Source organism: Bubalus bubalis, chromosome 20, assembly GCF_019923935.1.
Source record: "Bubalus bubalis isolate 160015118507 breed Murrah chromosome 20, NDDB_SH_1, whole genome shotgun sequence".
Classification (NCBI taxonomy): domain Eukaryota; kingdom Metazoa; phylum Chordata; class Mammalia; order Artiodactyla; family Bovidae; genus Bubalus; species Bubalus bubalis.
Window position 1 is genome coordinate 5,322,893 of NC_059176.1, and position 24,405 is coordinate 5,347,297.

At 56.3% G+C, this 24,405-nt stretch overlaps 2 protein-coding genes across 3 annotated transcripts in view; one reads left to right on the forward strand and one right to left on the reverse strand.

Annotated features, from left to right (window-relative positions):
- Positions 1 to 14,966, forward strand: part of WARS1 (tryptophanyl-tRNA synthetase 1) — a 28,792-nt gene extending 13,826 nt beyond the window's left edge. For both annotated transcript variants that reach the window (XM_006079100.4, XM_006079099.4), the window contains exons 5-11: positions 5,631 to 5,750; positions 6,641 to 6,823; positions 7,633 to 7,733; positions 9,574 to 9,686; positions 9,853 to 10,026; positions 12,466 to 12,606; positions 13,697 to 14,966. In XM_006079100.4, coding sequence (XP_006079162.1) covers positions 5,631 to 5,750; positions 6,641 to 6,823; positions 7,633 to 7,733; positions 9,574 to 9,686; positions 9,853 to 10,026; positions 12,466 to 12,606; positions 13,697 to 13,858 — 994 coding nt within the window. In that variant the 3' untranslated portion in view covers positions 13,859 to 14,966. The remainder of the gene's footprint in view (positions 1 to 5,630; positions 5,751 to 6,640; positions 6,824 to 7,632; positions 7,734 to 9,573; positions 9,687 to 9,852; positions 10,027 to 12,465; positions 12,607 to 13,696) is intronic.
- Positions 14,967 to 18,393: 3,427 nt separating this feature from the next.
- SLC25A47 (solute carrier family 25 member 47) lies at positions 18,394 to 23,703 on the reverse strand. Its single transcript, XM_006079103.4, has 6 exons — positions 23,580 to 23,703; positions 21,322 to 21,365; positions 20,973 to 21,044; positions 20,153 to 20,335; positions 19,041 to 19,368; positions 18,394 to 18,713 (listed from the first exon to the last, which is right to left on the reverse strand). Exons 1-6 carry the CDS (start codon positions 23,605 to 23,607, stop codon positions 18,433 to 18,435), a joined length of 936 nt encoding a protein of 311 aa, XP_006079165.2. The 5' UTR covers positions 23,608 to 23,703; the 3' UTR covers positions 18,394 to 18,432.
- Between the last annotated feature and the right edge of the window lie 702 nt (positions 23,704 to 24,405).

A 24,405-nucleotide genomic window follows, 5' to 3' on the forward strand; every position in this document is an offset into this window, starting at 1 on the left:
ACTGGCCTGCTCATAAATCGTGTCCAGAGAGAAACTAGTAGAGCGAACAGGACACAGAGTATCCCGACCTGAGACCATAAATTCCATGCAGATAACATCAGAGAATGGGCAGGTTCGGAGCCAGCTCCTGCCTCTCCCACCCCACACACCGCCTCCGGCTGGGTTCGAGGGGTCTTGGAGCTTGTAGTCCGAGGCCAGGCTGTTCTGTTCTGCCCACACCAGGGTTACGGACAGCACACACACGACAGAACTCGGCACTCCACCGAACATTTGATTTGATTTTTTTAATTTGAAGGATAATTGCTTTACAATGTTGTGTTGGTTTCGGTGGCGCTAGTGCTAAAGAACCTGCCTGCCATTGCAGGAGATATAAAAGGCACGAGTTCAGTTTCTGGGTTGAGAAGATCCCCTGGAGGAGGAAATGGCAACCCACTCCAGTATTCTTATATGAAGAATCCCATGGAAGGAGCCAGGCAGGCTGCAGTCCGTGGGCTCACAAAGAGTTGGACTCGACTGAAGCGACTTAGCACACCATACAACACTGTGACTCAGCCACAAGTGTGCAGATGTCCCCTCCCTCCTGAACGTCCCTCCGTCCCACCCCCTGGGTCATCCCAGAGTACCAGGTTGAGCTCCCTGGTTACACAGCACACCCAACACTTTAAATTCTACATGGGGAGAAGAGGCCCCCCACTCACCCCTCTTTCTGGGCAGAATACACTCACAGTTTTTCCTTAATTGAGATTTAGTTCACGTGACCTAGGATTCACCTTTGCAAAGGACATAGTTCAGTGGGGCTTTTGGTCTCTTCCAAGTTTGTGCATGCATCGCCATGTCTGGTTCCTTACATTTTCATCGCCCCAAACAGTAGCCCTCTACGCATTAGCAGTCACTGCCTGTTCCTCCCACCACCCCACCCCGCCCTCACCCCAAGCCCTGGCCACCAGAAATCATCTTTCCATGTCTGTGCATTTGCCTGGGATGCAGCATGTGCCAGTACTTCATTCCTTTTTATGCCTGAAAGCTGTTGAGTGGATGCAGCCCCATTTGACAGCTGACGGGCTTTGGGGGGTTTTCCCTTTGGGGTTAGCATGAGTGCTGCTCTGAGTGTTTGTGTACAGGGTCTGGTTTCTCTTGGGTGTGTACCCGGGAGTGGAGTTGCTGGGTCCTGAGGTAACCTTAACATTTTTTTGGAATTGCCAGTGTTTTCCACAGCAACTGCATCATTTTGCATTCCCACCAGCAAAGTGCAAACAAGGATTCCAATTCTCCACATCCTTGCTAGTTGTTATTTTCCAGTTTGTGTTTTTCTGAAACCATGTGTAAGTGTGAGGTGGTATTTCATTATGGTTTTGATTTGTAGTGCCATAATGACTAAAGATCTTGAGCATCTTTTCATGTGCTTACTGGCTGTTCTTATGTATTCTTTAGAGACATGTCTCTTCTGATCCTTTGCCAACTTTTTAATTGGGTTATTTACCTTTTTATTGTATTATAATAGTTCTTTATATACTCTGGATACTAGTTTCTTAACAAATACTTGATTTGCAAATATCAGCTCTTTATTTACAGTGTTCTTAGAAGCATTTAGAAGCTTTAATTTTGATGAACTCCAGTTTGGTTTGGTTTGGTTTCGGTTGCTTGGTGTCATATCTAAGAAACCATTGCCTAATTCAAGGTCGTGAACATATCCAGGTATGTTTTCTTCTAAGAGTGGTATTTTTTTAGCTCTTACACTTGGGTCTCTGATCCATGTTGAGTTAATTTTTGTATGTGTATGAGGGGGGATCCAGCTTCCTTCTTTCTGATGTGAATATCCAGTTGTCCCAGCCCCACTTTTTGGAAATTGTTGTTGAATTTTCTTGACACCCTTGTTGAAAATCAATTGAAAATATATTTAAGGATTTATTAAATATACTGCATAGTCCTGATGTCTGTAGCTTTGTAGTGAATCTTGACACTGGAAAATATGAGTCCTCCAACTTTGTTCTCAAGATTATTTTGGCCGTTAGAATTTAGAATGTTTGGATTTTAGAATCAGCTTGCTAATTTCTGTACAAAGACAGCAGTCAGGGTGTCCATAGAGATTGCACTGCATGTGTCGGTCAGTTTGGAGAGGTCTGCACCCTAAGATGGCGTCTGAGGTGGAATACTAAGCCTCCAGCCTGTGCACAGAGCACATCTTTCCGCTCATCGCTTTGGTTCCTTCATGCAGTGTTTTATAGTTTTCAGTGAACACGCCTCACACCTCTTTGGTTAGGTTAGGTTGTGTTCTTTCTGGTGCTCTTGTTTTATAGTTTTCAGTGTACACGCCTCGCACCTCCTTGGTTCGGTTAGGTTTTGTTCTTCCTGGTGCTCTTGGAAAGAGTATTTTCTGAGTTTCCCTTCTGAACATTTCACCGCTGTTTCTGAAGGGGAAGTGTACCCTGCGTGTCTGCTCTAGCTCAGCCTCACTGCAGCTCTGCTTCACTGCTGACACCGGAAAGGTAGGGTTTTCACACATCAGGGGGTTGGTTTTTCACCCATCAGGGGTTCTGCAGCATAAGTTGGGTCTCTTACAGTTTAAACCAATCCTGACACTGTCCACCTGGAGATAGTGTCCAGTCCAGTCCCACATGACTACCCCCCAACCCCCTACCTTAGACACAAATCAGAGTCTAGGTTCTTACCTGTGCTTTAAATCCCACAACTGATCTGGAATTAATTTGCTCAAGCAAGGGAAACATTTTACTCACTAGATGGCCAGTTTATTGTAAAGGATGTAAGTCTGGAGCAGCCAGGTTGGAGGAAGCATGTGGGGACGCTCAGAGCTCCCCGCCCCCCTGGGCACCACGCCCCTGTCTCCATGTGCTCACCAACCCAGAAATTCTCTGACACTGTCCTTTGGGTTTTTATAGAGACTTCATTACACAGATTATTTTTATCACTGGCCACTGATGGTTAAATTCAATGTCCAGCCCCTCTTCCCTCCCCAGAAAGAGGGACGGGGGTTGGGAGCTGGAAGTTCCAACCCTGTAATCAGAGCTGGTTCCCCAGCAACCAGTCCCCTTCCTTAGGGTATCCAGGGACTTTTCCAAAGTCACTTAAATAACATAAACTTTGATGTAGTTGAAAGGGGAACTTTTTATGTGAATAACACTCTATCATTCTTATCGCTTAGGAAATTCCCACAATGGTTTAAGGAACTCTGTGCCTGATATAGGATAAAAATAAAGACAAAATATATGATATTTCTTATTATCAACCACAATATTGCTCTACTGTACAGAAATACAACTGATTTTTGTTTGATCCTACATCCTGCAACTTTGTTGAGTTCATTTATTCTTATGAAAAAAAATTCAAAGATATAAATTTGAAGATTTAATTGTATAAGGGACATTGGTCTGTAGTTTTCTTTTGATGTCTTTGCTTTGGGTATCAAAATAATACTGGCTTTATAGAATGCGTTGAGAAGTATACTTTCTTTCATTTTTTGGAAGTTTGTGAAGGATTGTTGTTAGTTCTCTTGAAAATTTGATAGAATCCTCTAGTGAAGCCATCTGACCTTAGGCTTTTCTCTCTGAGACTTTTTTTATTACTAGTTCAATTTCTTTGCTTGTTCTAGATCTGTTCAGATTTTCTGTTTCTTTTTGAGTCAGTTTTGGTGGTTTCTTTCTTTGGGAATTTTGTCTGGTTCATCAAGGTCATCTCACACACTGGCCTGCAGTTCATATTACTCACTTATAATCCTTTTTATTCTTGTAAGTTGTTAGTTGTTCAGTCACTAAATCCACTGTTTGCGACCCCATGGACTGCAGCGCACCAGGCTCCCCGTCCTTCGCCATGTCCCTGAATTTGCTCAGACTCATGTCCATTCAGTGATTCCATCCAACCATCTCATCCTCTGTTGCCCCCTTCTCCTCCTGCCCTCAGTCTTTCCCAGCATCAGGGTCTTTTCCAATGAGTTGGCACTTCGCATCAGGTGGCCAAAGTATTGGAGCTTCAGCATCAGTCCTTCCAATGAATGTTCAGGGTTGATTTCTTTTTTAAGATTGACTGGTTTGATCTCCTACCTGTCCAAAGGACTCTCAAGAGTCTTCTGCAGCGCCACAGTTTGAAAGTATCCATTTTTCCGCACTCAGCCTTCTTTTTGGTCCAACTCTCACATCTGTACATGACTACTGGAAAAACCATAGCTTTGACTAGACAGACCTTTGTCAGCAAAGTGATGTCTCTGCTTTTTAATACACTATCTAGGTTTGTCATATTTTTTCTTCCAAGGAGCATCTTTTAATTTCATGGCTGCAGTCACTGTCCTCAGTTATTTTGGAGTCCAAGAAAATAAAATCTGTCACTAATTCCGTTTTTTTCTCCATCTATTTGCCATGAAGTGATGGGACCAGATGCCATGATCTTCGTTTTTTGAATGTTGAGTTTTAAGCCAGCTTTTTCACTCTCCTCCTCAGGGCTTGATGAGATCCGCTGTGCACTGTCGGGCGGCAGCGCCAGGCAGGTGACTAGATCCCTTGGCGCTGAGGGGTCCCTGCTGGGATCTGCCTTCACAAAACTGCACTCAGTGAGGGGCCTAGTCAGTGCCCTGCCCTCAGGATAGCACCTCGAGTGCTCAGAGACCTCCTGCAAAACCACCCACAGCAGCTTGCCTGACAGCCGCACCCTTGTTTCTTCCGTAAGCTGATAAATGTTCGGTTTGTTATTTGTAAGAACCGAGAAAGGACTCTTTTTCTCCCAAACTCAGCCATTCCATCTTTCCTTATTTCAGAATCGGTGTGCCACCATCGAAGCAAAGCAAAGCACACAATCCAGGCTAGCCCTGATCCTCTCAGCCCACAGATGAGCACTGCTCGCCCCTGGTCAGGAGTAGAAGTCACTTTCAGAATGCTCTTGTCTGGGTTCTCCTACCCAGGCCTCTGGGAAAGGGAGCTAGTCCTCTTATTTGGCACACTTTAACGATACAGACTCCCAAATGCCACCCCAGACCCACTGGATCAGAGGCTGGGAAGGTAGGGCGTGGGCAGGTGTGATGTGGAGACGGCTGGTCAGGTGACTCTGATGGACCGCCCCGCAGGAGGCCCCTTGGTGTGCGCTGGGTGCCGGCCCCAGTCCTCGTGGTGGTGCACGATAACTCCCCAGATGGAGACCCCTGGTCCCAGTGTGGCTGAGGAGCCCAAAGCAGATCTCCAGCTGGGGACATCCCCCGCCACCCCCCGCTGAGTCCAGACTGTGGGGAGCCCTGCGATGGCCCCCTCCTGAGCCAGCAGAGTTGGGGCTGCGTGGTTCTCAACAAGGACTGGGTGGTGTCGGCCTGGTTCACTCCCAGGAAAGCATGTGAAGCAGACAGTACATCAACATCGAAATTTGGAAGAATTCCGAAAGAGGTCCAGTGGCTGCCCAGCCATATCCACCCTTTAAACACGTTGTTCCCAACCTGCACGGCTTACACTTTCACAGCAGGCACGGGAGGAGCCGTTTAGAAGCAGTTTCCTGTCGTCCTTAACAGCAGGAACAGCAAGGATAACAAGCTCTTGTGACTGGATTGTCTTGTCTCGTTTTCATTCCCAGTTGAGCATTCACACCCTGACTCTTCTTTCAGAACACCTCACTGTTTTCTTGTCCCCTCTGTCCTTTAGAGACATGCATCAGATTCTGGATGCCTATGAAAACAAGAAGCCATTCTATCTCTACACGGGCAGGGGCCCCTCTTCTGAAGCCATGCACGTGGGGCACCTCATCCCATTCATCTTCACCAAGTAAGTATTGCGCCGCGGGGCTGTGCTCACCGTGCCAGTGAGTTTTGAAATATGGAGAGAACAAACCAGCAACATATCTGCCAATTATAGGTAATAAATGTATTAGTAGTAGTATTATTTCCTCCCCCCCAAAAAAAAAGGAAAAGAAATGTTAATCACAAACTTTGTGTAGAGCTGAGCAGACAGTACCAGATCACATCTGCCTGATCAGCCAAGGTTCGGGGAACTGGTGCCCTTGTGGCTTCTCCCCACCCTGTCCCTAGGGTCACTTTAGCAGGATTGGGTGGTGGGGAGAGCACTGCTGTGGACTCAGTGGACCTGTGTCCTCCTGTCTCTGTCCGGGTGACCGTAGAAGAGTTACCTCTCTGGGCCTTAGTCTCCACTTCTGCCAGAGGAAGTACCAGCGCCCCGCCCTGCCGTCCCTGTAAGACTTCAGAGTAGAGTGTGCAGAGCGGCCAGCTCGGAGCCGACATGCATCGCCCTCCAGGCTAATAATTGGTGGTAGCCTGCAATGCAGGAGACCTGGGTTCAATTCCTGGGTCGGGAAGATCCCCTGGAGGAGGGCATGGCAACCACTCCAGTATTCTTGCCTGGAGAATCCCATGGACAGAGGAGCCTGGCGGGCTGCAGTCCATGGGGTCTCACAGAGTCGGACACGGCTGAGGGTCTAAGCGCACATTGCACAGCCCTTGCTAACAGGAACGCACATAGAGTCGAGCTCAAGGTGTTCCTGTTTACAGGAGCTAAGTTCACAGTGTGGTCAGAGGGTGAGACTTCCTGGGCAGGGGAGTTTTGACATACACTGTTAGTAGGAGCTGTGGTTTCAGAGGCACAGCAGTATTTCTCTGCAGAAAAATAAGACGTGGGCCTCCCTCCCCTGTGTCTCCCAGGTGGCTGCAGGATGTGTTCAACGTGCCCTTGGTCATCCAGATGACTGATGACGAAAAGTACCTGTGGAAGGACCTGACCCTGGATCAGGCCTATGGCTACGCCGTGGAGAACGCCAAGGACATCATTGCCTGCGGCTTTGACATCAACAAGACGTTCATCTTCTCTGACCTTGACTACATGGGGTAAGGGGCAAATGCCTGGCCGCCTTTTAAATGAGTAAACGCAGGCTGTAGACAGGCCATCGCGGCCAGGGCTGCTTCAGAAACAGCTGAAGCATCTTGAGGTCTGCAGAGTGTTTTCTTCCTTTATTGAATGTTATGGTCTGGTTTCCTGGTTTATTGACAGCTAAGACTTCCATCCTCAGCTTGTGGAGGGGGTAGCGATGGCCAGATGCAGCCCGGAGCAGCTCACAGAGACAAACCCTCCTTCCGGGGCCCATCAGTTTCTACCCAGATACTCTGTCCGGCTGCACGTTGCCAATACCCTTGAATGATGAGAAGGTTAATCTGCCTCTAACTCACCACTGGCTCCCCTAGCCATGGTTTCCCTACTTGCGCAGACTCAGCCAGCCAAGCCAGTGCCGCGCTGCAGTACTGAAAAGTACCGTGTGTAAGGACCCGCGTTGGCCAGGGTCAGCAGTTATCTCCCACGACAAAGCACAGTCCGTCCCAACGGATAAGCTGCCCTGGAGCCCCCAGACTTGAAGCCCCGCATGCTCAGCCAGCGATCCTGGCAGAGCGGACACCCTTCCCGTGAGCCCCTGAGTCTGCATCGGCTGTGCTCCTGCCTCCTGTGCTGCTCAGCTTCGGGCTGACTTCCTTCCACAGGCAGGGGAGTGTCCGCCTCGCCTGCCACCGGCCTCTCTGCCCACAGGGGGCGTCAGAGCGCCTTCCTCCCCAGCTGACCCGGCCCGCGTGTGGCTGTGCTGTCTGCTGCTTTGCCCTCGGCCAGCACCCTCCAGTTCTGGGTTTGACTCTGACCTTCTTCACAGGATGAGCCCGGGCTTCTACAAGAACGTGGTGAAGATCCAGAAGCACGTCACCTTCAACCAAGTGAAAGGCATTTTCGGCTTCACAGACAGCGACTGCATTGGTAAGCCCACACTGCCCACAGCGCCCGCTGGCCCCTCAGACAGGAGCCGAGCACAAAGGAGGGGTGGGCGTGCCGGGTGCCTGCACGAGGCTGCACTGTCTCTGGGGTGGTAGCGTTTGCAGTTTGTCTCTTTAAAAAGGTGGGTTTTCCCTGAATGTAAAGTGATGCATTTGGCCCCTTTTCTGGGCCACGTGGAGTATCCCCTCAGGTCACACTCTGTCCCTCTCCTGCCTCGTCCGTTTTGAGATTAGAAGGAAAAGGAGGCTGTGGATGACTTTGACCTTCCACTTGTTCCTGGGAACCCGTCGGTGTGGAGGCCTTGGCGGGGCGCAGGTTGCAGGAGGGCTGCTCTGTGGCTGGAACCAGCCGTCTTTGTCTCCCTGGGCCTCACTCCCCACCTCCGGGAGGAGCCACCCTGCCCACCTGCCTGCCTTGCTTTTCTGCCAGGCTCAGTGCCCAGCAGACAGGCCTCTGTGCACACGCTGACCTCCCTTTCCCGTGTTTCTGCACCCCTTTCAGATGCAGTGACCATCTCTTCTTTCAGACCCTAGCTCCTTGAGCTAAGAGTCAGTCCTGACACCACTGGCTGGGTCTCCTGACCCCTCCCTTTATTTTAGGCACCCAGCCCCTGGCCCACTAGCTGCCAGCGTGGAGCTCCCAGGATGTATCTGTGGGCGCCTGTACCAGACATGCCCCACTGTGGGGGGGCACGTTCTGGGGCCCAGCTGGGGGGCTGTCGGAAGAGAAATGCCACAGAGGCCCTGCTGGGAGGCTTTTCACAGGAGCAGAACCCTTTGATGCCTCAGTCAGATTCATTCCTGACACTTGGGGCATAAACCTTTTGCTTTTGAAATGGTTTTCAGGGGTTTGTTTGTACTTTTTTCTACTTTGAAATGGTGTTTTAATCCTGGAATCCAGGCAGCAAATGGGGAGACTTCTCTGAAGCTGCCCCGAGCCAGTGCAGAGATGGGGCTGTGGCGAGTAGCCGCACATTCTTTGCTGCTGAGACCCGGGTGTGAGTCCAGGCTTGGCCTCTCAGAGCTGCACCCTAGCTCTGGGAACCCAGTGGTGACCCGGGCTGGTGTCCAGTACATAAAATGGGGACGCGGTGACACTTCGTCTGTAGAGTCGCGGGGTGTAGACGGGAGGCCCCGAGCCCAGGATGCTCAGTGCTGTAAAGGAGACACGGGTGCCGACGGAGCTGCTGCGTGGACCCCCAGAGACAGGCAGGAGCCCAGAAATGAGCAGTGTCTTTCCGCAGAGGGGAGAAAACAGGTGCCAGGAACAAGCGTCACAGAGACGGGACTCCAGGCTGGACCCACCCCAGGCCGTCCCGGAAATGTCCCGGCCTGGCCTGCCTCCACGTGTCAAGGGTCACACCAGGATCCATGCCCTTTGACCCCAGAATTCTGCTTCCTCAGGTCTGAGCAAATACAATAGCAGTGTTAACAGCAGCAGCATCCAAAATATTAAGAACAGTTTTACATCCCAAAATGTCATAATTTATACTAATTGGCATTGAGGAACAACCTGGACACCCAGTGGCTAGAGAGTGGCTGAGGCACAGGAGAGAACGTGGGTAAGCGTCACAAAGTGGAAGCTGTGAAGAGCAGAGCAGAGGAGAAGCTCGCTGAAATGGGGGGAAATGGATGAGAAAGACACGAACTGGCACTGCAGATTTTTCTTCCTTCATCCCAGCAATCCTTCTTTGTAGGTTTCAGATTTTCTTTAATGAATGTTACTTTTCCATGGGGGAGAAAAGCCCGTTTTTGTTCATCCCTTCTACAGTTCCAGGCAGGAACCAGTCTCAGGTATAAAAATGTTTTGTCCTCCCTCTCAGGGAAGATCAGTTTTCCTGCCATCCAGGCCGCTCCCTCCTTCAGCAACTCATTCCCTCAGATCTTCCGAGACCGGACAGACGTCCAGTGCCTCATCCCGTGCGCCATCGACCAGGTTAGGAGGCAGAGCCAGGGTTCCGTCAGCCTGGATGTTAGCAGGGGTCTTCACCCGCTTCAGGGGTGGGACGGAGGGTCTGACGGTGGTGCGGGGCAGAGTTACTTGGGAGGTGCCCACCAGCTGATGGCAGCCCTCGTCTTCCCCTGCCCCTGCCTCCCCACAGGACCCGTACTTCAGGATGACCAGGGACGTGGCCCCCAGGATCGGCTACCCCAAGCCAGCCCTCTTGCACTCGACCTTCTTCCCTGCCCTGCAGGGGGCCCAGACCAAGATGAGCGCCAGTGACCCCAACTCCTCCATCTTCCTCACGGACACGGCCAAGCAGATCAAGACCAAGGTGAGCACGGCCCAGGCCTCGGGGGGATGCACGCACTACCGCTCTGTCCTTTGGCCACCACGGGCACCCTGAATTCCAGGGTCCAGGCAGCCTGCCCCGTTCCCAGGTACGAAGTGAATGTGTTTGTGTCTTTTCATGTAGGCAAAACTTGGGAGTTTTGTGTTTTTTTTTTTTTTTCTTTTTTTTCTTCTCTGATTTCCTCACCAATGTTGTTCTGAAAACAAAATCATGGCAATTTTCTTTAGTTACAGCTAAACAATAGAGAAAATTTAGTGTACTTCTGAGCACCAGTTGTATTCCAGGAGCTGGACCATGCACTCTCTGTATGTTTTGGTTTTGATTCTCACTGGTGTGTCCCTTTAAGATGAGAAGGATGAGGCCCAGCGAGGATGACCAGCTCGACCCAGTTTTCCCCAGAAATCGAAGGTGCCCTCCTAGCCCACGCACCGTGTTCCCGCACCAGGGTGTAGGGGCTGGTTCTCTCCGGAGCATTCCCGCTGAGACTCAGTATTGACAAGTGTCCTTCCACAGGCTAGTCAGGTCCTGGCCAGGAGTGCTGCTCCCAACCCACGTGCAACAGGAGCTCAGTAAATATTTTTCAAGTCACCAGAGAAACGAGAAATGGGAATTCGTTGGAGCTTCCTTACTTTTCAGGCCCGCACTTCTGTCGCTCGGTTCTGAGCTGCCAGTGTACGTACAGGCCCCTCACTGTTGCACAAAGCTGTGGACATTTTAGTGGAACTGTGTGTGTGTTTTCGGTCTGGAAGATTACAACAGGAGTGACCGAAACTACATTTGGGGCGTGTAATGCCACCATGAGTCAGTCCAGGCCCCTGCCCTTCCTGGAAAGTCCCGCTTTCTGGTTGACAATGGGGAGCCCTTAGTATCAGAACAGTCCTCTGGGAAGTGGCAGCCGCCAGCTTTCCCAGCCTCAGGTGGAGGCTGGTGTGAACAGGGCTTTTTCTTTCTCTTTCACTTCTGGCTAAAAATTCCAGTGCCTGAAATGCAGAAGGGGAGGGACACTCCTGTTCCCTCCTGCAAAGAAGTCATCTCCTTTCATTTTTTTGAGAAGTTGTTATAAAGGAAGGGGCCAGCAGAGACCCAAGGGTCAGGAACCACCCTGGCTGCCAAGATCGCAAGCACCTTGGGGGACAGGACAGGGTCAGGCCAGGCCCTTGTCCCCAATCCCTAAGTCCCGCTTCAACTCCAGAAGCAGAATCTTCAGCCCAGAGAGGGGGCATCTGCTCCAGCCCTGTCCCAAGAATTAAGAGTAGAGTGCTAGGAACACTGTGGCCTGACTGTGTGGTCGCCTGCCACATGCTCACCTGTGTGAGCTCATGGAGTTCTCAGACCCTCCTGGACGCTGTGTCCACTGCCTGGGCAAGGGGATAGGCCTAGAGTGTCTGGCAGCTTCTCTGCGTTCACACAGCTGGGTCGCAGAGGGCCAGCCGTAACCCAGGTTGGCCCGTGGCCTGGCGTCGGGGCCCTGCCGCTCACCTGCTGTTGGTAAGGGACCACGGTCGTCAGGTATCACTGTCCAGCAGGAGCCGCTCTACAGAACTGCAGACTAGAGGCAAAGCTCACGTGAGATCGCATGTACAAGTGGTTACTGCCTGTAGAGTGTGGCCCAGATTTGAGATTTCAGTCCCAACATGGATCACTGAACAGCGGCCTAGTAGCGGGGGCCTTGTCAGAGCTTCCAGTGTTTTTCAGAGCCACTTAGCATCCCCACCAGAAAGGCCTTGCCCCCCAGCCTCTGCCCCCATATTCTTCTGGGCGATCCAGTCAGGAATCTGCCCGGAGTCCTTCTGGGAGGCTTACCAGACATCTCCTTGAGACCACTGACTCTGCGCACTCTTCTCCCCGCGGGAAAATACGTTTGTACATGGAAGGTTTCTCAGACACTCGCTAAAAGAACATTGGAGGAACTCTCCACTTTTGGGCTTTTCTTCTCTCTGCTCTGGACCCTGACTCCTCTAAGGTTATCTTCAGTCCTACAAGCCATTTTGTTAGTTTCTGAACCTGTCTGTCGTCAGCTTCTGGAAGTGCCTGTTAAGGTGGGCGCTGCCCGCAGGCCTGTCCACCTCCCGCTCCACCCAGGCCCCGCGCAGGCTCTGCCCCCTGGGGCTGTCGCTGGGCCTCCTGTCCTCGTCCCCAGGGAGGGCGGGTGGCTGTGTCTGTCATCCAGGTGAGCCTGCAGACAGGTGAGGACATTTGCCCAAGCTTCTGCAGGGGCAGTGCTGTGGTTTTTCTGATTCTGTTCTGTTTCTGTGGGTCGGGGGAGGGGTCAGAGCTCACCTGCCCTCTGGAGCCCCCTTCTGTGCAGTGAGCCCCGCGGTGGCCAGTCCCCAGGCTCCGCAGGAAAGGGCGGTTTGCGGGCTCCCCTCACCACACAGGGCGGCCGCGTGGCGAGCATCCGTGTGCCCTCTCCTGGTGCAGGTCAACAAGCACGCCTTCTCCGGAGGCAGGGACACCGTTGAGGAGCACCGGCAGTTTGGGGGCAACTGTGACGTGGACGTGTCCTTCATGTACCTGACCTTCTTCCTGGAGGATGACGACAAGCTGGAGCAGATCAGGAGGGTAAGGCGGGGCTGTGCCCGTGCGGGCCCTGGAATGCCCGGTGGCCAACGTTCCTGGGGCCTGGGTCTACGGGGCCGGCGCTCAGCTGAGACGAGATCAGAGCTGAGTAGGTTGGTCGTCTTCATGACCACGTGCCTGGAAACCTCGTGAACGGATGGTTCCCAGAAGAGAAAATACAAGCTGGTAGTAGCCACACTGTAAGATTAGATCCTCCTGGTCATCAGGGAAGCAGAAGGTAAAATGAGACCCGTCAGTGCTGACACCGTCCCCGGCCTCCCCCGCGGGTTTGTGTCGTATTTACAGTGATTGTAATTCCGGGGCACAGTGAGCCCGAGAGCCGGGGAGCATTCATAGCCTCTGCCTCAGGATTTCCAGTCCTTGGCATCTTTTCCAAGAAACTAATCCTGAATAAGAAAGAGCTCTGTATGCAAATATGTTGAAATGGTGTTAGCAAAAGTTCAGAACAGACTGTACAGCCTAGGAAGCCTTAACTGAGAATCGTCAGGAGGGATTCTCAGGCAGGCTGGAGGCTTTGATCACGCAGGAGGATTGGCCAATGCTAGTGGCAGAAGGACCCCAAATTGGCCGTGCAGCGAGATCCACCAAGTCTAAATACACCGCAGAGAAAAAAGTCTGACAGAAAACATGCCAGGATGTTAGCTAGTGGTGGGCTCAACCTCTGGGCCCTGAATTTGCAGGGGATTTTTTTTCCTTTCCTTTGCTGCTTTTTGTCAGCTTTAGGTACTTTGTTAAGTTTGTTCAATAAGTACATTTTACTATCACAATCAGAAGATGAAAACAAATTCAGCGAAGATTTTAGAGACGCCAGTAAGGTTGAAGGGCGCAGCCACGGGTTCGGGTCTTGGACTCCGCTGACCTGGCGCGCAGGTGCCCGGCCCTGCTCTTCGCCCTCATGTGTCAGCTGAGTCACCGCTGCCCGCAGAGCCCAGAGGCGTTTTCAGAAAAGGGTGGTTTAAGGCCCTTGTGTTTCTGTGTGGCCAGTGTGCCAGGCTCTGCATGGGTGCTGTTGAGGGAGGGAGGTGCCCAGGCGCACACAGCCGCCTCATGCGGCCCATCTCCTCCCGCTCAGGACTACACGAGCGGGGCCATGCTCACCGGCGAGCTCAAGAAGGAGCTCATCGAAGTCCTGCAGCCCTTGATCGCCGAGCACCAGGCCCGGCGCAAGGAGGTCACCGACGAGATCGTGAAAGAATTCATGACCCCCCGGAAGCTGTCCTACGACTTTCAGTAACGCTCACTTCCTCTATGCTTACTCAGAGATGTAATTTACCCGTAATCCCAGCTCAGTCAAATCCACACCTCCCTGCTGCTGCCCTAGGCTCTATCAAATGGTAATTACTGGCCCAGGTCTGTAAGTTCTGTGTTTCTCTCAGCGCTGTTTCTTCCCTTGAATGTCATTCCGGCCCCTGTGGGTAACTGGGTGCTGGGTAGTATCGTGTGGTCACACAGGCAAGTCCAGCTGGAGTTCCTCCCACAAAGCAGCCCCTTGGGCTGGATGTCCACCGACCAGCCTGTTGTGGTCCACAGGACGACTCCCTGTTTGAAAGCATCCTGCATCTAAACACATTCTTCCATTTGCTCTGTAAAAGAATATATAGTCCATTTATACATACCTGGAATCAACATGGTGTTGCCATAAAACTTTTTTTTTTTAAGTGCTTTGAAACAGTAATGTAAGAAAGCTTAATGGGCACAAGAAGCATTTCCGCCCATGCCCCTCTCCCATCTTATTGAAGAGGAAATGATGGCCAAAGGCTTTGCTAAACTTTAAATTCCAAGATCTCACAGCTTAAAAGCTGCCTTTAACGTTTCTGAGTATTGGCCTGAGTTGGCCAATTTTTACTAAATTGAGTTTTTGTGGGTGAAACTTTCCAGTTTACTTACTAAACTCCAGGCCATGCATGTACTGTACTCCAGAAGTGACACGCCTTTCCCTGAGCGAACTAATACTCTATCCACCGAGTAATCCTAGACACTCCATCCGGGGAACCAGTGGCTGCTCCAGTCTGACCGAGCCGGACGCTGAGGCCAGCCTGTTGCCTTTGCAGATCCTTTTGTTTTGACACCTGACTGGTGTGGAGGTCTGTCTGCACAGAGCAGGCCCTGCCTGTGTCTCCAGACGGGCGGACGTAGCTAGATAGCGCAGCAGCCCTCGAGGCCGCGGCCGCGTGTCCGTGGGAGGCCTATTTGGTGGAGCGCCCTGTGCAGCTGTGGAAAAGTGCAGACCTGTCCCAGGGAAAGCCCTTGGTCCAAGTATCTGTCCCTTCTGGAGGCACAGGGTCCATTCCTGGGCACCCTACTCCGGTCTCTCTCATGACAGTAAACTTCCTTTGGTCCCACCTGTGTCGCTGTGCTGTCTGGGGTTTGAGGAGCGAGCAGGGGCCTCACTCTGGCCCAGGGCCGTGCCGTGGATGCCCTTGAGCCTGCAGAGGTCCCCCTGGCACGTGTGCGGGATGGGATCACAGCCCTGGTAGCCGCCACGGCGCAGAGGTATGGCTCCGGGAATGAGCCAGACGTGGCCCGTCCGCCTTCCCAGCCCTCAGCCCTGCGTGGCGCTGGCTCCCACACTCACTGGATGTTCCCGACAGCCTTGGAGAACGCAGACAGATGTCCACATTTTGTAGTCGAGGGAGGCGGCCATGGAGGTGGTCTGAAAGGTGCTGTGTAGGCAGTGGCCCCAGGCCATTTGCAGAGGTCGCAGAGCAAGGGCCCGGCCGGATGAGCCCGGGACTTGTGCTGCCTGCCCGCCTCGTACTGCAGGCGGGAAGACTGAGGCCCAGCAGACAGCACGGCGGCTTGTCCGAGGCCGCCCTGTGAGGTTATGTCAGACGGGCCTGCCCTGTCTTGTGCTGTGCCCGCACGAGCTTCCCACCCGGGCAGCACCAGGATCTGGAGCACGTCCCGTCTCCTCGCCCAGCCTCCACTCCCTCCGGACTGGAGGTGAGCCCCCAGCAGAGGGTGGGGCGGTGTGGCTGGGCAGCTAAGGTGATCTCTCTGCTCCCCTGTGCCCATCTCTCAGGAGGGACCACAGCCAAGGCCCCAGGGAGGGTGGGCGTTGTCCTGGGTCTCAGAGGACAGGGCTGCAGCCCCACAGCAGCAAATGACGGAAGCGGGGGGCAGGGACCTCACCCCCACCCCCTGATGGAGCAGAAGCAACAACAGACACCTCATGTTTGGGTCAGCTGGGCCTTGGGTCAGAGGTCAATGCCCAAAGTCACTGCTGGTAGGGGCCACAGACGCTCCCACCCCCCACGTTTTGCTAAAAAACAGAGGATTCTTAACAGTTCCCAAGAGAAGCCCTGAATCAGGATGGGCAGGTGTGCAGCCCAGCGCTGTCTGAGGGGTGAGGTTGGATTCGGTCCCCAGCTGCCATGACTGTTACTGTCCATCCCTCAGACCTCACGGCACCTCAGGGGTGCCCAGTCTGGTGGGCCCGATGGAGCTGGGTCTGAGGGGCAGCAAGAGCCCACGCAGGTGGAGAGGTGGGCCAGGCCCAACTGGGCTCAACCCCGCGTCCCCACATCTCCTGCATCGGCAGATGGGATCTTTACCACTTTGCCACCTGGGAAGCGCCCTGTCGACTCTGGGCCAGCCCTTCTCCCCACCCTTCATTTCTGCGCTCCAAAGGGCCTCGCCTCTCCACAGCTGTGGCCCGAGCAAGGCAGAGCCACTTCCCCAGCACGGCAGGGCCAGTGCCCGGTGACCACCGTCCCCTGGAGGAAAGCGTAACCCAATTTCCAAGGCCAGAGCACCTGAGCAGGCTAGCAGCGCTCTTGTCAGGAAGATGACACAGGGTTCGACAGCTGTTGAAACCTTTTGTTAGCTGATCCCCTTCTGCCAGCACCTGGCCAGGACGCCCCAGCATCTTCACCAGCTTGCCAGTGAACCCCCAGGAATGCTCTGCAGGGCCTCATTCACTCACGCATTCGTGCATTCCACACACACACACCACCCCCAAGCACTGGCTGTATGCCACACACACACACCACACCCCGAGCACCAGCTGTATGCCACACACACACACCCTGAGCACCAGCTGTATGCCACACACACACACCCTGAGCACCAGCTGTATGCCACACACACACACCACACCCCGAGCACCAGCTGTATGCCACACACACACACCACACCCCGAGCACCAGCTGTATGACACCGGTATCACACACACATACCATCAAGCACCAGCTACATGACACCAGTATCTCACACACACACACCCTAGCACTGGCTGTATGACACTAGTTTCACACACACACACCCGAGCACCAGCTGTATGACACCGGTATCGCACACAAACCCTCGAGCATCGGCCATGTGCCGGGCTCTGACCTGGGTATGATCCACACCGAGCATGCTGCCCATAGGCAGCTTGCAGTCTCAGGTGGGGTGGGGGGTGGGGGCAGGAGATGGATAAGTGACCAGCCGGTGAGCGGGGGGCCCAGGGGCTCAGAGCAGGAGAGACCTTCCCACAGCCGAGGGCAGGCAGGGAGAGCTTCCTGGAAGAAGTGCCATCTGGGACCTGTGGTCGTCCAGGCAGAGGCGGGGAGAGGTGCTCGCATAGAGAGCACAGGGGTAAGCAAATGCCTGGGTTTTGGGACAGGAGAGGCCAGAGGAGGGTCCACCCATGTTTTCTGGGAACAGGAAAGAGTTTTCCGTTCAGCCAGAACCCTGGATGTCCTTCAGTCCAAAGTCACAGTCAAGGCTGGTGTCCGAATGAGTGAGTGTCCAGGCAGGGGTCGCCTGGCTTTATCAGAGGGCTGCTTCAGTAGGCACCTAGCTGTTCATGCTGGACCATCCCTGGAAGCCACGTGGTGCCTGAGAGAGGGCTGGGATCTCAGAAGTGCGGGTGTGAGGTCCCCCGTCCTCCATGCTGTGTGGCCTTGGGCAGGCCTGGCTCCCCCTCTGAGCCGTCATGATGACCTGCCTGAGGACCCAGCGGTGCTGAGGATACATGGACCGCCCCTCCTCCGGGCCCCGTCTTGACTCAGAAAGCGGGTGGGTTTGGGACAGGGTGGGGGGGTGAGGAGAACCGGCTTCATGCTGCGGCGGGCTCCTCGCACACACCGGGGGAGTCAGGGGGAGCTGGGCTGGGCCTCCATGTACCGTCCGCCTGGTGGGCACCTCGGCCACTGAGTTGGCGAGGGCCTTGGCCTCTGAGGACCAGCTGACAATGGGGAAAACCAGTCACCAGCCCCACAGACCACAGAGCAACATGCCTGAGCAGCCTGAGAAAAACATTTTATTAGCAACAGCTCCCCGCTGAGTCCTGGTTCTGCAGCAGAACAAGGGGGACCAGACCTCACACAAAGCTCCCAGGGCTGCCTGGTGCAGGGACCAAGCAGGCAGGCGCCCGACAGCTGTGCCCGGGTCCCAGGCCTGAAGGGCGGCCCGCACAGCAGGGAGAGCTGACTGAGGAGGGGTGGGGTGCAGGGACAGGTGTCAGGTGGACTCAGGGGCGCCCTGAGGACATGAGGCGTCGGGGAAAAGCTGAAAGGGAAGCCAGGGATGGCCCCACGAACCAAATGCACAGACGGCCCCAGGCCAACACATCCTCATCCCTGGGGGCCCACCCGCCCCTCCCTGGCTTTGACCCTCAGGTCAACCTGGCTGTGGCTGGGCGGGCCCCCCGGACCTCCCCTAGTGGTCCATCGCCGGGCGGGGAGGCCCTGGCCGTGCTGGGCGGTAGTAGCCCCCTGGGTCCAGAGCCTCGCACTCCCCTCCGCCGCCTCTAGCTCCTGCAGGCCCCTCTGGGAGCTCTTGGCAGGTTGGCGCCCCACCCCCGGAGTGGGTGGGGGTCAGCAGCTATGTGAGCAGGCCCCGCGTGAGCCTCAGCACGGCCTCGTAAGCCACGAACACGACCATGTTGACGGGGAAGGCACGGCAGCAGTTGAGCAGCAGCCCCTTGAAGAGCACGCGCGGCCCCTCCTCCCGAACGCTGGTCAGCACGCAGTGCAGGAGGCCGCGGTAGCGCTGGCGGCCCCGGCCGTCCGCCTGCAGGCGCGCCTTGATCACGTCCATGGGGGTGGCCACGGCCCAGGCCAACGCCCCGGCACAGCCACCGGCCACCAGCACGCCCGAGACATCTGCGGGGAGAGCGCATGGGCACCTCGGTTAGAAGCCGCACCGGGGAGACTGGGCAGGGTAGGACAGGCACCCGAGGCAGGGCCTCCTGGCCATGAGGGTGCCCTGGGCTCTTGCCACCCGTGTGACCTGTCCACCGCCACCCAGAGCAAGCCTGTTCTGACTCGTGTTGGGGGCCACGAGCATCCCACCTGGGGGCCCCGGGGCCAGCATGGCCTCAATCCGTCTCCTCTCCAGGCTGCAATGCCGGCTGGGCTGACAACCCAACTACATACCCTCACGTGCACCGTCCCAGGCCCCAGGCACCACCCCCCCGGCCCCCTGCTCACCTGGCCGGCTTTGGCCGGCGGGAGTCAGCCACTCACAGAGGATGGCGTACGAGAGGAAGTAGGTGGCGAAGGAGTGCCCGTCCCGGAAGAGCAGGGCCGAGCTGCCCTTGTAGAGGCCGCGCAGCCCCTCCTCCCGGGCCACCGTGGCCAGGCAGTGCAGCGGCCCGCGGTACCTGGGCCCGGGCAGCGGACCCACGGAGGGCGCGGGGCAGGGGGGAGGCGCAGCCAAGGGCACCAAGGGCCCCGAGGCTGAGGGCCGCCGCTGCTGCGCCTGCGTCTGCGTCTGCAGGCGGACCTTGGCCACCTCGGTGGGTGAGGTCAGGAACACCTAGGGGAGGGGGGCACAGTGAGGAGGCAGCGCCGCCTGGGAGCCCTGCCCCGGGGCTCCCTTAGCCTCCGCGGCCCACAGTGCTCTCCAAGGGAGCGTGAGCCCCGGGAAGCCCCGCGCTGGCCAACGGGCCACGGTGGGGCGGGCTCGAAGCCGGCTCTGCCCACCCGGCCGGAGCCAGCCCTTCCTTCAGCTGCACATCCCCTGATGGCAGAGCACCCGCCACACAGTAGGTGTCGGGTCAGTGTGACTCCAGTTCATGACAGTACTCAGTCACACCATTCATCTGCTCATGACTGCCGCTGCTCAAGCGCTCAGTCATGTCCCACTCTGTGAGACCCCACGGACTGTAGCCCGCCAGGCTCCTCCGTCCATGGGATTCTCTAGGCAAGAATACTGGAGTGGGTTGCCATTTCCTCCTCCAGGGGATCTTCCTGACCCAGGGATCGACATATTAATGTGTTATTTAACTAATGTTAAGAGTAATGCAACCCTTAATGTGAACACTGACAATACTAACATATATGAATAACACAGGATCGTTTTACTCATACTATTGGCTGCCATCTCGTGGGTGCTCCCACCGGTTAGCCCCCCGGGCTGGGGGCTTCACATGTGTGACCTCAGCACACCTCTTACAGATGAAGAGACAGAAGCTCAGACAGGCCCCCTAGCCTGCCCTCAGTTACCGAGTCAGCTGCATCCTCAGCCACAGTACCCCCGCCTCCATCCACCTGTCCCCCGATTTGTGTCCCCCGGACTGCCTCACCCCTCCCCTACTCACGCGGACGAGGCCAGAGGCAAAGCCCGAGAGCGTGATGTCGGTCTTGGCGGGCTTGGCGTCCGCGCTGCCGTAGCGGACCCGGCAGATGTGCGCGAGGCAGTGGCGGTAGGTGCCGAAGGACACGGACGAGACCAGGGACACGGTGCACACGGGCAGCGAGAGGCCCCTGTAGAAGCCCCGCACCTGGCGACAGGGGCAGAGGCCCCGGGGCCCGAGTCAGGCCGGAGGCCCGGCCAGCGGTGGGGCAGGAGGGCCAGCTGCCCTTGGGGCCCCTGGACCAAGGAGCTGGCTCTCACCTCACCCCCCGCTGCGGGACCTCAGCAAGGCGGCCTCAGCTTCCTCAGCTGGACGACGGGGCTTGTGACGCCCCGGAGGCCAGGCCCGCCTGGGGCTGCTGGACGGTAGTGGTGCTGGATTAGCAGGTGGCCGCTGCTCTTTCTCGTTCGCTCCCCTCTGGCCAGCACCGACTCCCAAGTTCACTTTGGCAAGTGTCCCTGAGACCCCTCCTCCAGATGGGGCTCTGAGCTGGACCCCTGGTGACTCCACCCAGCATTCTTTGGAGGGGTGCCCCGCCTGGTGGGTCCTCCCCTGAGCTTTGAAGTCCCCAGATGCCCCCTCCAGACCCTCTCCTGGAGGCAGGACCTCACTCTGAGCACCTCCTATGTGCCAGAACCCCAGCTCTCATCCTCAGAGGAATCGGGGGCCTGGTACATCTATTCCCACTTGGAAGGCTCGGAGAGGAGCTCAGGATTGCCAGGCTGGCTGCTGAGTGGCGGCCCCGGAGTCCACCCCCTGCCCATGACCCTGGCCCCAGACCTACCCGCTCTCGGTGATACGTGTCCCGGACGCAGTCCCAGATGCCCGTGTACTTGGCCTCTGTCTGGATCCTGACCTATGGGAGAAGTGGGCTTCAGGAAGGGGTGACTCCAGGCCTGGGGTGAGGTCGGCAGGCCCCGGGGAAGGGCAAGAGCCAATCCCTGATGGTCACAGCCATGCTGTGACCCCCTTCAAGGTGAGCGACCTGAGTCTCAGCAGGGAGAAAGGGGCGCTGATGGTCCTAAGTACACGAGGGGAGGTGGTGGGGAGAGACAGGGTCTGACCAGCAGGCTAGAAAATTCTGGCCATAGATGGGGACCCAAGCCCAGGCAGGGGCCTGGCAATGACCGTACCTTCACCGTGTCCAGGGGGTAGCCCACAGCAACACCGCAGACACCTGTCAGAAAACCAGGGGAGCCGGTGAGGGGAGCAGGAGACTGAGCTGCCTCAGTGAGAGGGGGGCCCTGACCACGCTCCTGCAGAGAGACCCCACCAGGCTCTTCTTGTCCACACCACATCTCAACAGAGCAGGAGTGTGACCCCCATTTTACAGATGAGGAAACTGAGGCTCAGAAGGGTAACGTGATGTCAGCCAGGCTGCCAGTGGTCTCTCCTTCTGAGTCTTGGCCCCCTGGACCCTCCTGAGAGGCAAGGGTGCTCCACGGCCTCCCCTCCAGCATCAAGTTCCGGAAGAACTGGCCCGTTTGCTGGGCCCTGTCTCCTAGCCAGGCCGAGCTCACGCTCAAGCCTCAGTCTGTGAAGGGTCTGTCTGCAAGCAGGAGGCCACTGCGCCTTGCAGCTGCGGGGGGTGATGGAGGGGCCACGGCCCAGGCAGAGGCTGGGGACGGAGAAAGCCCAGGGCACCAGGCCTCTGAGAGGGATTGCTGGAAGCACAAGTCTGCATGAAACAGAGTAGAACTCGAGGCTTCCGGGACCAGGGCTCTCCGCCTCCTGCCAAGAGGACAGGTGCCACCTTCCTTCGCTTTCTCCTCTCCTAACACCGGGGTCTCAAAGTCCAAGCCCCTGGCACTACCACACGGAAGACAGTGGGCAGGTCCCTGGGGTTTCATCCAGGAGGGGGGGCTCATGAAGACCACCTGAAAACAGTAAGGTGTGGGGGGGCTGAGCCCTATTTATTACGTATCCCAAGACTCAGTAAATATGCACAAATGAAATAATAGTGACCGAACGAGTGAAGGAACAAAAAGAGTGAAGCCAAAAAATGACTCCCTGACTTGAGAATTACCTTCCTCGACCCTTATATATGGACTTCCCAGGTGGCTCAGTGGTAAAGAACAGGCGTGCCATGCAGGAGATGTGGCAGGAACCACGGGTTCAGTCCTTGCGTTGGAAAGGTCCCGTGGGGAAGAAAAAATGGCAACCCACTCCAGTATCCCTGGGAAATCCCATGGACAGAGGAGCCTGGCGGGCTACAGTCCATGGGGTTGCAAAAGGTCAGACACGACTGAAGGACTAAGCGCGCACGCAAGCACAACCCTTACATATACCACCCCAGGCTCCTGCTCATCCATCAAAACCCTGCCACACCATCACCTCCTCTGTGGAGCCTTCCCTGACCCCCATACTCAGGGCTGCCCCCGAGCCAGAAAACACATTGGTCACATGGCTGTCACAGGGCTCTGCTGCTATCCAGAACTCAAGTTCTTCAAGGAAAAGGCCCAGGTCTTCCTCCCCGTGTCCCAGAGCCAGGCACAGAGAGCAGGAACCCTTTCCACCCAGGCTTTCCCAGGGCCCTGGCGCGAAGATGTGGGACTCAGGAGCCCTTCCTGCTGTGCGATCCAGGGCAGGTCAAGCCCCGGCTCCTTAGGGGGCTGATGACCAGGAAAGCCTCAGGCCCGGCCCCCAGTGGGAACCTCAGACAGCCCACTGGTAAGGCCGGGGCCCGGGTCATTTCCATCTCAGCACTGCCCACCCCTTCTGAAGAGAACACCCCACGCTATTCCTAGAAGTATTGATGAGCAGTCCCTGCCGTTTCACAAGAGGACAGAGGTCAAGGGCGCCTCACCCAAAATAGCCTGTGTGAGCCTAGCTGGGAGGAGCAGATCCCCTTCCTGGATCCAGCTTTCACAACAGCCTCTCCAGAGGTGAAAACAGCCCAGCCAGGTGGGGACGGGCCCACGCGTGCATACAGCCAGGGAGCCAAGGGGGTGCCAGGCTCATCCAGGACCCTCCCCCACCACACCTCTGCCCTCGCAGTTGGTCCCCACCGTCCACCCTCTCCTGGAGCCTCTCATCCTATCCTTCTCCATGCGCATGGCTCCCAGCCTCCCCCTGGCCAAGCAGAGAGACCACCCACCCTCTGCACCCCTACCCCTGCCCGCCCCTCGGCCTCCAGGCCGAGCCCCCGGGCCAGAGTAGAGTCACCCCCACCCAGCTCCTCCTGGGCTCTGGGCCGCCTGCCCCGTCGTCTCCGGGGAAACTCCTCTCTTCTCCCAGCACCTGTGGCCCCCCCGCCAGGCACCGGCCACCTCCTGGAGGCTCAAACCTCACTGCTGCCCTGGGACAGAGCGCCCCCTTCCAGCCCCCCAACCCCACCCAGTTCCCCCGGGAGCTACGGCCCCCTCTGAGGCCCCACGGTGCCCACTCTGACCTCCGATGGCTCCAGCAATAAAATCCATGGACAGCGCGGGTGGCGGGGAAGGCGCAGGGGTCAGGCTGCCTGAGAGGTCGGTCTGGTGCCACCACCAGGGTGGCTTCCGAAGCTGCCTGCAGGCTCCTCACAGACATTAAATAACTGCGGTGGGGGCGGGGACAGGAAGCAGAGCCTGCTGACCAGTGGCCCCAGGGGCAGAGGCCGTGCCAGGCCGCAGGCGGGTCAATGCCCACCTGGACTCCCTCCCACCTACCCCAAAGGACCCTTGTCCCAGTGCCCTCGGGATCCAGGTGTCGAGAAGTGTGTGAGAGGCCACGGGTGACGTCAGATTCAGAAAGTATGATCACTACTCCCACCGCCTGCAGGCCCGGGTTTCAGACTACCCCCTGCAAAGGCTCTGACGCCCCCCACCTCTCCAAACCCAAGCTCAGCCCTTATCCATCCCTGGGCCTCCCTGACTCCCCTGGAGTTGCTCCTGCCCGGGTAGCCATCAACGTTCCCTCACTTATTCATTCAATAAATACTCTCTGAGTTGAGGCTGCGCTCAGGCAGCCCAGTCCCATCCCCAGGGAGCTCCAGCTAGCAGGGAGGGAGTAGGGATGACGGGCCACCAATGACACAGCCTCAGGGAGGCTGGCCAGGGCCCTCCTGTGAGCAACCCAGCCACAGACCAAGGTCTCCACGTCCTTCGTATCACCCTGGGCCCCACTCCCCTTGCTGCTTCCACATCCATCTCTGTGTGCCCAGGGCTCCAGCCAGATCCAACTCTGAGTCCCCAGCACCCAGCACGGACCCAGCTCTGAGCAGGGCTTGCTGAGGAAGG

Bases quoted from the DNA above. Each gene is read 5' to 3' on its own strand.
- SLC25A47 (XM_006079103.4), bottom strand. From the start codon at position 23,607: ATGGATTTTATTGCTGGAGCCATCGGAG. The intron at 21,366-23,579 runs GTCAGAGTGGGC...GTTTTCTGACAG, and splicing joins TATTGCTGGAGCCATCGGAG to GTGTCTGCGGTGTTGCTGTG. The intron at 19,369-20,152 runs GTGAGTAGGGGA...CCCCTCCCCTAG, and splicing joins TTGCCTCTGGCCTCGTCCGC to GTGTTCCTGACCTCACCCAC.